This window comes from Mus musculus, chromosome 6 (genome assembly GCF_000001635.26).
Source record: "Mus musculus strain C57BL/6J chromosome 6, GRCm38.p6 C57BL/6J".
Lineage (NCBI taxonomy): Eukaryota > Metazoa > Chordata > Mammalia > Rodentia > Muridae > Mus > Mus musculus.
This window is the reverse complement of record NC_000072.6, coordinates 123,822,362-123,835,399: the sequence shown is the minus strand read 5'-3', so window position 1 is coordinate 123,835,399 and position 13,038 is coordinate 123,822,362. Positions and strand designations below refer to the sequence as shown.

General features: G+C 36.5%; 1 protein-coding gene across 1 annotated transcript in view; it reads left to right on the top strand.

The window, feature by feature from the left end:
* The window catches only part of Vmn2r25 (vomeronasal 2, receptor 25), a 30,377-nt gene extending 17,791 nt beyond the window's left edge, over positions 1-12,586 (top strand). Inside the window, exons 4-6 of the mRNA NM_001104641.1 lie at positions 6,830-7,054; positions 10,009-10,132; positions 11,694-12,586. Of these exons, the coding sequence (NP_001098111.1) occupies positions 6,830-7,054; positions 10,009-10,132; positions 11,694-12,586 (1,242 nt within the window). The remainder of the gene's footprint in view (positions 1-6,829; positions 7,055-10,008; positions 10,133-11,693) is intronic.
* The last annotated feature ends 452 nt before the right edge of the window (positions 12,587-13,038 follow it).

Sequence of the window (13,038 nt, the reverse complement as noted above, 5' to 3'; positions counted from 1 at the left end):
TTATGAGCTTTTTGCTTAATATTAACTTACAAGTGAGCACATACCATGTGTTCTTTTGTGACTGGGTTACTTCACTCAATATGATATTTTCTAGTCTGCATGTGAATTTCGTGAAGTCGTTATTTTTAATAGGTGAGTAGTACTCCATTGAGTAAATGCATCACATTTCTTATATAGATATTTCTGTTTTGGGGCTTCTGGGTTGTTTCCAGGTTCTTGCTATTATAAATAAGGCTTTTATGAACAAAGTAGAGAACATGTCCATATTATATACATATAATATATGTATATATTGGTATATGCCCAGGGGTGATATAACTGGCTCCTCAGATATTTGGTATATGCCCAGGGGTGATATAACTGGCTCCTTCAGATATTACTATATCCAATATTCTAAGGAACTGTCAGACTGATTTCCAAACTGGTTGTACCACCTTGCAATCCCACCCAAAATGGAGGAGTGTTCCTCTTTCTCTACATACTAGCCAGCATCTGCTGTCAACTGAGTTTTTGATTGTAACCATTCTGACTGGTGTAAGGTCGAATCTCAGAGTAGTTTTGATTTGCATTTCCCTGATGATTAAGGGTGTTGAACATTTCTTTGGGTGCTTCTTGTCCATTCAGAATTCCTCCTGTGAGAATTCTTTGTTTAGTCCTGTATCCCATTTTTAATAGGGTTATTTGGTTCTCTCGAGTCTAACTTTTTGAGTTCTTTGAATATATTGAATATTAGCCCTCTATCAGATGTAGCATTGGTAAAGATTTTTTCCCAATCTGTTGGTTGCTGGTTTTTCCTATTGACAGTGTCCTTTGCCTTATGGAAGCTTTGCAAATTTAGGATGTCCCTTTTGTCAATTCTTGATCTTAGAGTATAAGTCATTGGTGCTCTTTTCAGTAAAATTTCCCCTGTGCCCATGTTTTCCCATAAGTTCTTTCATTGTAGAGAATAGTTTTCGCTATCCTGGGTTTTTGGTTATTCCAAATGAATTTGCAAATTGTTCTTTCTAACTCTATGAAGAATTGAGTTGGAATTTTGGTGATGATTGCATTGAATCTGTAGATTGCTTTCTGCAAGATTCTCAATTTTACTATATTAATCCTGCCAATCCATGAGCAAGTAATATCTTTCCATTCTCTGAAGTCTTCTATGATTTCTTTCTTCAGAGATTACAAGCTCTTCTCATACAGATACTCCTTTTTCAGTTGCTTGTGGTGAGTCACACCAAGATATTTTTATATTATTTGTGACTATTGTGAAGGTTGTCATTTCCCTAATTTCTTTCTCAGCCTATTTATCCTTAGAGTAGAGGCCAGCTACTGATTTGTTTGAATTAGTTGTATATCCAGCCACTATGCTGAAGTTGTTTGTCAGGTTTAGGTGTTCTCTGGTGTAATTTTGGAGTTCACTTAAGTATACTTTCATATCATCTGCAAATAGAGATATTTTGACTTTTTCCTTTCCAATTTGTATCCTTTTGACCTTCTTTTATTGTCTAAGGATCCAGGAATAGGATTCTTCTGGTTTCCACATTTGCCTGGGAGTTCACCCTTTGCCATACCTCTCCATATCCAAATTCTGCCCAGAGAGAGCAGCTGTTGCAGAAGTGCTGTCACATGTGAGATCACTGGTGAGACCACCAATACTATCTCTTTTAAAAATAGCCTTAGACTGTTATTTTGGGGGGCTGGTGAAGAATTTATTCCAGGTATTACTATAATTGGTGCCACAAAAAAATGCATAAATCAAGAGGAAATCACAAACAAGGTGGTAGTCTAATAAGCTTTTATTTTCTAAAGATGGTGTGGTCAGACTCTTTTGTACATTCATACTCTGAAATGTTTGTTCAATCACAAAATTTTCCAATAATGCATTTCTCAGAATGGATCCTTATTGTTAAGTAACAATAGCAGCAGTTCTTTTATATTTAACATAATTATTACTGGGTAAAGACTTACTGTTTTTGTTTTGTTATTAATAATTTATTTATTTACATATTTAATGGTTTCCTTTTCTCTTCATTTGTAATTTTCAATAGTGGTATGCTTTGATCAGTTTCCTTTTCTCTCTTTATTGTTCTCTTTTTCTACTCTGTTTTTGTTTCATATTCAAAATACATAAAATGTCTTTTAGCTCTGTGTTTTACTTAATTGCATTTGGATGCATGGTTATGTACTTCCAGTTATTCCAGTTTTATTGACATTAAAATCAATATCTTCATGCATCCTGTATCCATTAATTTGTCAGCATTATTACTTTTATTGCTTTTTAAACTACTGAACTATAGTTAGAATTTATTTCAAATCATCATTATTAAATTTTATTATACTGAATTTTACTGTGTATATATATATATAGATAGATATAGATATAGATATATAGATATATAGATATAGATAGGTAGATATACCTATGACTTTCTACTTTGGCATGTTTTTCTTTTTATGAATTAGTATATTCTAATTTCAGCTTGAAGAACTTTCAGCATTTCTTACAAGATAAATTTTATGTTGAAAAGGAACAAAGTAAAAGTATCTTATAGAAGTCAGCTACACAATATATTCAGTGAAGCTACCAATAACATACTGTATACTTCAAGATAGCCAACAGAGTACATTTGCCTTAGGCCTTGAAGTGATAGATAAACCAATTAACTGGGTTTAATTGTTCTTCCTGGGTGACACTATGGAGAAATACTTTCCTTGTCACCTTACATTGAGATTCTGATTCCTGGGAACTTTTTGTGTGAATTTTAACTCACTCACGTTCCTTCTTGGAGAGATTAGACTCTCCAGAATATATATTTCTTGAATGATTTAAGGCAAAGTATGTACTGACGGCCTTTTTCTTCTGATAAGTGTTAAGGCTATGAGATATTTGCATTTATGAGACTTCTTTAAATCCTGACAGTACTGTGCTGTCTACAGGGACTTTGACTCTCTATATGTATAGTTTATACTAAGTTAGCTTATATCTACAGAAAAATCTACTAACATTTTGAGCGGGGTTGTATTCACTCTATAGGTCAACTTTGATGGAAATGAAATATTCACAGTGTTGAGTCTCCTTACTCATTACCACAGAAATTCTCTCCATTAAAAATAAATATTCCATTAAATGTTTGTTCCATAACTATTCAATAAAGATGTGTTGTAGTGATTTGTCTATTTGTTAAAGTGTATTTGTCTATTTCTCCATGAACATCTATTGGTTACTTTTCTTCTTTGGCTTTTTCTTGGACATGTACTTTGGAAGCATTATGCTTCTCTTAGATAAGTGAGAAAAATTTTAACTTTGTTAAGTTTTACAGGCTTTTTTTTTCTTTCTCTTTTTCTGAATTATTATTCTCATGTCCTTTTTAATGTCCCAGTTGATCTGAAGGCTACTTTGCTCTCTTTAATATACTAATTCCAACTTTCTTTTGATTAGTGTTGGCATAGTATGTTCCTGAATGTCTTGTCAATCTACCTTTGTCTCTTTCTTACCCCTTTTTATTGTTTTAGAATTACGTATTTGCATACAATGTGTTTAGATCAAATCCTCCCATTGTTTATTCTCCAACACCTCCACCCTTAGCCATGCCGCCCCAGGTACTTATGCTCTGTGTTTTAAGCCCAGTGAATCCACTTAGGTCTTCATGCATATGCATGAGTTCAGGACCATGTACTCTAGCAGTGGTAAGCTTGCACTTCCAGCATTGCTAAGGGATACTTACTCTTCCTTTGGATTTCATGTTAACTAGCACACAGTCAGTATTGGCAGCTTTTTGTTTGTCTGGTTGAGTACAGTATTTTCCAACAATTTGTTTCTGTTTTAAATTCATGCATTTAGTGAAATCACCTTAAATTCATTATTGATCTTTATAAAAATGAACATCATGTAAGAATTTTCTATTTGGGGGTGGTTGACCACTTTTTGTCATCTCTTTATCTAACTTCTTTAGATTTAATTGAATATTTCTATTGTACTTTTTCTCATATAATATCAGTTATACTTAAAAAGTTCTGGTCATTTTCTAATATGTTCAATACATACTTACATATACTGCTTGTCCCCAGTACTGGCACATTTAGTAACCCTTCTTCTTCTGCTTTCCTATTTGTTGTAACAGTGCTGTCAAGTGTTCCATTTATCTAAAGATGTAGCTATGTGCTACTGTATTCACTTTGTGGTTTTGAGAAGATGATAGCCTTGTAGAAAAATAAAGAAAATACAATGCTCAATTTTACTATGTATTCTGCTTCATTGCTATTATTGTCTCTGTGTAAGTTTAATTTTCTAGCTTATACATTTTCCTTTTCTCTGAATGTTTCCTTTAACATTTCTACAAGGCTGGTACATGAACAAAATTTCACTCCTGCACATTTTTATCTCAGATCATATTCATTTTCCTTTCATTTTAACAGGATGATTTTGCTGGTTCATTCTTAAAAGGAAGATGTCCTACTATCTAAGTAAAGGAAAATTTTCACATGTTTCTTCAGAGAACTATTTGTTTGCCTTTTTAAGTTTAAATTATAAGGTTAGATGTAGTTGTCTTTATATCCATCTTATATGGGCTATTACAATTTAGTCTTTTGACAACTACATTCAAGCATACAAGTACACAATTCACAATACCTTCTGTTCAAAACAGTTTCCTTCCTCCATCATATCTATCCATCCTCACAGACCCTCCAGCCTCCCACCATGTCCCTATCCTATATTCATATCTTTTGGTTTGCTTTTATTTTTCATGACTCACTGGATTTATGACCCAAAGGCCATCCATGTGAGCATGAGTATGCAACTATCCAATGAGGCAGAAATAACTCAAAATTGGTGGCATTTCTGACAACAATGACTTCCTCTTCTCCAGAATTCTTTGATTTCTAACATTGCTCATGTGAGGGGCTGGATACCATAAGACCCCTCCCTCATTTGTGGTTAAACATTTTCATTGGTTCAATCTTGTGTTGATCCTATATAGGCAAACTTAGCTGCCATAAGCTCATGAGTGCCATTACCATGTCACACCTAAAAGCATTTTATGGATCTCCTATCTAGCATCTGACCAATGCATTCTCTGCGTCCCCTCTTTCACAATGCTTTCTGTGCTTTAGAAATAGTCACTTGGGTGACCCATTTAAATATGAGCACTCAGTACTCACTTTTTCCTCAAGCACTGATATTCTGGGCAAAAAAAAGATTCTCTGATGTAATCTGACAATAGCACTATCCTATGTTTGTTAATTTGCAGGATGCAATTCAATAATATGTCTTCTTAGCCAAACAGAAGAAGTAGGCTCACCCATAGGACCTCTGATTTTCCCAGTTATGGATCAAGAATAAGTTTGCAGTAACAGGCATGAGTCCCTCTTGTAAGGAAGTCCTCAAATAAAATCAGTAAGCAGTTGTTTACTCCCATAGTAATTGTGCCAGTGTTTCTCCAGTATGCATATCGTGTCTGGGAAGTTGGTATTAGAAAACGTAAGGGTCCACAGTTGGGAAAGGTCCCTGCTAACTTTTCTTCCCCAGCAGCTTGCAGTTCAGCTTCTGCCAGTATGAAATGTGTCAGACAAACAGACAACCAGAACAGACAACAGGGAGAAAGTTTTCACCTTAGTTCCAGATTCATTACTGTGTCTTGTAGCAATGGTGTGCGGTGTCTTCAGGAATAGGTCTTAAAATCTGCTTCTTATGTACAACCAAGGGCAATGGTCACAACCTGCATAGTCTTGGGATTTTTTGGGAGCTTCCTAACTGCCACAGAAATTTTTTATATATAATAAACAGTAATACCTCTGTACTGGCTGGTTTTGTGTGTCAATTCTTGACACAGGCTGAAGTTATCACAGAGAAAGGATCTTCAGTTGGGGAAGTGCCTCCATGAGATTCAGCTGTGGGGCCTTTTCTCAATTAGTGATCAAGGGGGAAGGGCCCCTTGTGGGTGGGGCCATCTCTGGGCTGGTAGTCTTGGGTTCTATAAGAAAGCAAGCTGAGCAAGGCAGGGGAAGCAAGGCAGTAAGTAATATCCCTCCATGGCCTCTGCATCAGCTCCTGCTTGCTGCTCTGCTTGAGTTCCAGTCCTGACTTTCTTTGGTGATGAACAGCAGTATGGAAGTATAAGCTGAATAAACCTTTTCCTCCCCAACTTGTTTCTTGGTCATGATGTTTGTGCGGGAGTAGAAACCCTGACCAAGACAACCACTGTTTAAATTATGTTTTCTTTCTAACTAGCTCAAAGTTGTAGCTTTATGTGTGACTTCTTTATATATCTTCAGGTTTGGTTTACTAACCCCACTCTATTCTCCCCAGCTCCCATCCTTCTTTGCAGCTCTCTATCACATGATTCTCTACATTTCTATAGCACACAGGTTCTGCTTTCCTCTCCCTCCTTACTTACAACTTTCATATTTTAAAATCTGAAATTTTTATTTTATTAGAAAAATTTTATTTAGTTTATATCTATGAAAAATTATAATTTTTCAGAAAAACTATTATGCAAAAAGTTTAAAATACATCACTCAAATAGTTCCTATTTTTCATAAAAATTAGAATCTGGTGGCCAGAGTCCTTCTTTCATCACTGAGTGACTGAGAAAATTTCAGTTATCAAATTTGAATAGTTGAGATAGTGTTAAAAGTAGCATATGATCATGCTATTTATCATGTCTACATATAGACCTACTGCTAGCATGTATTAGCCTTGTAATAAATGTTTGATAAACAGAGCAATATTGAAACCTGCAAGGACATACAGTAAGTTAATGAGAGGTCAGTTAAAGTATCCAGGTTTATTTGCATCTCAGTGAGTTGTGCTGCACATTTTGACAGACATTTTCTCTTTTAGCTCCATCCATTCCTACAAAAGGGCCAAGTTGGGAGAAGCACCAATGAGGAGTACAGTGTGAACAAGGAAGTTTCAGCAATCAAGCTTGACATCTTTAATTACCAGTCTCTGCAGAGTGGTACTGAAGCTCATGTGAAGGTTGGCGAATTTGTCTTTGAATCTCACAGTGTTCAGCATCTTTCACTAAATGATAAAATAATAACTTGGGGTGAGCACCACAATCAGGTGAGAATCTTCAAAGTCAACACTGTGTGTTTTTCTTAGAGTGGAATTTCTAAGATAATAGAGTTCAGGTGACTGCTGAGTGCCATCAGGCTGAGAGTACCCTAACTTTGTCCTTTCCAGTGCTAAATACCTGAACTTTCTGCCTGCAGAATCACTGTAAGAATTACAGATTCATTTTGGACTAATTCTTCAGATGGTTCCATCCTTGAAATGATCATATACAGCTATGGCCTACCTCGAAAGAAAAAAGAAACAATCAACACTTGGGCAGTTACTTCCACTAAAGTTCTTGACCTGTATGATTCATCAAGAAAATAAACAGTCTCTGCAAATAAGTGTTTGTAAATATAACTTATTTTCATGAAGCTAATTGTCACATCTGAGGCTTACTTCCTCCATCTGTTAATCACTGCCTATTTTTGGATGCTTCTAGACTCCTACAATCTATTCTAGTCCTAGAATGTTTACAGCCATTGAGACTTAATGCTGAATAAGCTCACCTGTCTATCTCTTTCTGAGTTCTGCTGGCTGGTTCAACTCAGCTAACCTAGCCCAAACTCTTCTTCAAGTTGACTTGTTTAATCTGACTTCTCTCACTTTCTGACTGAATTTTCTCTGACCTCATTCTAACTTTGGCAATAAACTTTGGGCTCCTTTTCAAATTCTGACTGGTTTTGTCTTTACCTGTGTCTAGCTTGCTATCTCTGCAATCTTACTCTATGAAACTGTTCCAGTAAAACTCATTGGCCCCAACCGCCATGCACTGTTCCCCTAAGTTGCTGACAGAAACCATCTAGGAAAGGCTATGGCAAGCAAGTAAGATTTCTGGGGATAGCCCACAGTTTTGGTGGGTGCAATGGGTGCACTCTGCGAGGCAAAGGGCCCAGAGACTTTGACTCAGATATTACTTCTCTTTCCTCTAACTATTACTTAGCTTAATGATTTCCTGGGTACTAACACCTCCTACTGGGAAGATTTCCTGCAGAATCAATATAAAGATTACTTTCATGTAGCAATGCTGTTTAGATGAATTGATGATTTCCTAATTGCTGATCTTGATTTTATAGAGCTCCTAAATTGATTCACGTATTCTCAAGCACCTGATACAATAAAAGTTGCAAATAGATCTCTGTATACCTTCATGGGTCATGGACTAATTGAGCCAGGAGGAAAAAAAAAACAGGAGTGGAACAAATTAATATCAATGAAAAAACATTTATTCAATGATAGATAAAAGTAACAGGCCACAGGTGATGACTGTGGAAAAGCAAGGCCTTATGGAACTGTTGCTTTGAACTTATGAGTTTGTACACTGAAACACTGCTTTGAACTTACAACATCCTTTCTGATGCAATTCCCTTTTTTATTTTAACATTTTATGTATGAGGTAATTTTTTTTTCTTACAGAGATTTTTGTAACTAAAATCTATAAAAAACTAAAAGCAAAAATAAAGGCTTGGAGTAGCCTCTTTCTGCTTCACCAATGTGTGTTTGTCCCTCTGTATCTCTGACTTCCTTCCTTCCTTCCTTCCTTCCTTCCTTCCTTCCTTCCTTCCTTCCTTCCCTCCTCCCCCTCTCCCTTCCACTCTCTCTCCCCCTCCCTCTTCTGTCTCTCCCTTTCTTTCTGGCTTAGAAGTTTTAACCAACTTTGAGCCTCTTGCCTGGCAAGCATGAGGCCCCTGAATCAATGACTAAACAGCCCAAGTAACTAACTTTTCTTAATCATCTCCTGCTATCAGTCAGTTGCAAGAAATTATCAGCTTTTGTTCTAGGAAATGTAAAACCAAGTTAATTGCCAAAACTTACCAGCTTCTTCTCCCAGTTTAGCAAGAAAGAATTAGATAGCCAGAAAACATCAGATTCTGGGTTCCAGAACATTAAGAGTATTAATGGTCAGAGGTCTTCATCCTTTGTCCTTCATCTGTTACTGTGTCCCACCTCAGTACCTGATTGTAGAAGCTTTGTCCCTAGCAAATTGCCTCTCTTACCTATCTATTCTTATGAGAGTTGGGGGTATCCTATCTCTGACTCATTCTGTCAAATCTTCCTCTAATTTGTCACTTTCTCTGCCCTTTGGTTAGAAGTTACTTTCAAACATGGGTGCTTCATTCTACATACTAACTTTGCCTTCTTTATTTGTGATTAAGGATGCATTCTAGGGCTGAGCCATACCACAACTAGAAACAGATTTTTTAGTGAATAATATGATCTCAGGGTTCACAATGTGATTTAATATCCTGTGACAGGTATTTTGGAATTTGAATGTAAAACTATATACACAAAATATATACTTATTGTTGACACTGTTCACCATGAACATTTCTGTGACATGAAAAAACAAGGTAATACATACTAATGTGGAAAATTATGGTCTTCAAGAGACCTGATAAGTTTTTTTCCAATGGAAAACACTGGGTACATCCACCACACCAAGGCATGTCTCATGCTCATTCAGGGACTCTACAATATTTATGTACACACATTTATTTAGTTATGGCTTAGTAAGTTTTGTTCTTTGTTTTTGTTTCTTTGGTGCTTTTATAGTTTATTTTTCTAGGTTTTGGATGATTTGCTGCATTTTTGGAATTTCAGTTTGTTTTTTTGAGAAAGAACTTAAATTTTGGTGAATAGAGAGAGTACTTGGACAGGCATGGGGGGGGGGGAGACATGACCAAAATATAGGCAAACCAATTGGATATAATATAATGAAATACATTATATAAAATTAAAAAAAAACAGATCAATGAAATAAAATAAAGCAAGAGAGAGATAAGGAGTGACAGACAGAGAGAAAGAGAGAGATAGAGAGAGATATATTGGCTTCACACTCTCTAAAAGCATGGTAGTTCTTGGTTGTTACAGTACACAGATGCCCTGCCGAAATTTACCATCTGGATGCTAATACTGAATGTCATGAATTCACTGCCTTCCCTCTTCTCATGTCTCCTACACAGACTCCTTTATCTGTTTGCAGTCAAAGTTGTCCACTTGGATTTAGCAAAACAGCTGTTGAGGGGAAACCATTCTGTTGTTTTGATTGTGTCCCATGTCCAGATGGAGAAATTGCAAATAAAACAGGTATTTATAAAATGATTCTCAATATGGAATTTGTAGAAATAGTTTTAAATATGGAAATTCTAGAAAGGGTTTTGATTGTGTGAATTAGAAGAAATAATTCTGAATGTTGAAATTTCTAGAAATGATTCTGAATGTGGAAATGATGCACCACAGGATAGGGGTGAGTAACACAACAACTAAAGACACAATTGTATTTATGTAGTGCTGCAGACCCTTTTTGGTCCCTGTCTGCATAGAATGGGTCTCTGGTTGCAGGTGGACAATGAGTTGGCAAATCACAGACAAAATCAACACAAGAGGTTGTGTAGAATCTGAATGTATTGTCACAAAGTGAACACCAGTCTTAAATAATACAGAAAATAAAGGGGTAGGATGTCACAGTAGGCAAAGCACATTGAAGTTAGCTGACACAAAACAAAGGAATGACTTCAAAAGGACTTACAGGAACCAGGTAATATTTACAGTAAAGATAAAACAGCCCTGCCTAGAGTCAGCTAATGACAGGTAAGGATTTCACACCCTAGTCACAATTTGTGCTACTCCTTTGAGCCTTGTGAAAGCTAGCACCAGGGGGTTCTGCTCTAGCAGACCTTCTCATGAATAATGCAATACCACAACCCCATTATTTCCTAGGCCTTGATAAATTCTTGTATGAGTGTAACTTGGCTGTTCTTATAAGTATCTGTGGAGAATCTCCATTTGTCAGAATTCACCAGCTTGCTTCTAATATGCAATATAGCCTGCTATACCTGGCTGTAGTGAAGATTCCTTTATCAGTGGGATTCTGTAACTCTTACATGGTAAACCCACCTATTAGCTAGGCCATTGCGAATTCCCATGTCTGGGTAAGACTGGCTACTGCCCCAAGTAATCACTCTGCAGACTAGCCCTGAGCTATTCTAGCTCCATTCTTTGTAATGCCTAATTAGTTTCATTGTCTCTACTAGAAGTAAATTTGAATGTTATTGAATAAGTAACCTCACTGAATTTCTACTGAATTCCAAGTTTGTTGGCTTCAAGGATTTTCTAGGATATTGGAACACTGGCAGAGGCTTAGCTATGTCAGAATACACTTTAAAGGCACTTATAATAAAATAATACTAAAAGAGAGCATGTCGATCCATACACCAGACTAACGTGGGGATAGGGTATGAGTATACGGGATATGAGAATGCCAAGGTTCCAGGAGATTGGGTTTCCTTGAAACTCTTTGCCTCCTGAGTGCTTCCAGGCCTCTTGGCCTGTCAGGCAGGCTTTACTGGAGTGTGAGTAGCAATGTACCTAACTCTCAATAATCTCAACTATATTTCTACATTTCTGATACTCTGATTGTTCAAGTCCACTCACTTTCTGAATATATTATGGATACAGTATATCTGTATTATTCTCTCATGAAAAAATTAACTTATTCATTGTTGGTTTTCAATATTATGGTTTAGTGAATATAAGCAGGGATATTTCCTTGAGAACTCAACAATTGCTCTGCATAAAATATATGTGCCATAGGTATATCTGGAGAGTGACAAGTTGAATGTAATAAAACAATCTACTTTCCTTTCAGATATGCATCAATGTATTAAGTGTCCGGAAGATCAGTATCCAAATAAACAGAGGAATCAGTGTCTCCCTAAAATTATGGTATTTTTGGCCCATGAAGATCCACTGGGAACTGTTCTTGTCTCCTTGGCCATTAGTTTATCTGCCTTTTCAGCTATGATTCTAGGATTATTTATCTGCTATCGAGAAACACCCATTGTCAGAGCAAATAACAGAAATCTCAGTTATCTCCTCCTCATTTCTCTAAAGCTCTGTTTCTTTTGCTCACTAATATTCATTGGCCAACCTAGAACAGTCACTTGTGTCTTGAGACAAATTATTTTTGGGATTGTATTTTCCATTGTCATTTCTGCTATCTTGGCAAAGACCTTCATTGTGGTTGTGGCTTTCAAAGCCATCAAACCAGGAAGCATCTTAAAAATGGGGATGGTGACCCGACTCTCAAATGCCATAGTCTGCTGTGGTTCCATCATTCAAGTGTGCATCTGTGCAGTCTGGCTGGGAACATATCCTCCTTTCCCTGATGTTGACATGCAGTCAGAGTTTGGGCAAGTCATCCTCTGGTGTAACGAGGGGTCCACCCTTGCTTTCTATTGTGTTCTGGGGTACTTGGGCTTTCTAGCCAGTCTCAGCTTGCTTATTGCTTTTCTGGCTAGAAGGCTACCTGACAGCTTCAATGAGGCAAAAACAATCACATTCAGCATGCTGGGTTTCTGCAGTGTGTGGATTTCTTTCATACCCACTTACCTGAGCTCGAAGGGCAAAACCATGGTGGCCGTGGAAATTCTTTCAATTCTAGCCTCCAGTGCTGGCTTACTGGGATGTATATTTCTTCCCAAATGCTATGTGATCCTACTGAAGTCAGGTGGTCATTCAAGAAAGAAGTTCTTTAAATGACTTCATCCTTAAGACAAAGGAATATATTGTGATTTGTATAAAATGAACTGTGCTGGAATATTCAAACATGTCATGTGTAGTCAATACATTTTTCCAAACAGTGGCATCTGCAACTTAATCACTTTTCCCTGTTATCCTTAGAGCCAACTAGACACAGTGAACCAAGCCAACACAGATTAGATAATTGCAACTGTATATGGCCTTTGGTGTGTCTACTAGATGTTTCTTAAATCACAGTCTTCTCAGTTTTTTTGTTTGTTTGTTTGTTTGTTTTGTTTTTTTTTTTTTTGTTTTTTGGGTTTTTTTTTTTTTAACATAATGTACCAGGACTGGGAATGATTAAGTTTAAGAATGAGAGTTTGTCAGTTGTGTGGAAAGAAAAGTTATAGATGTTTAAAAATGTGATTATTCTCTGTTAGTCAAGTGCAGAGTTTTGTGCTCTTCTCTATGCT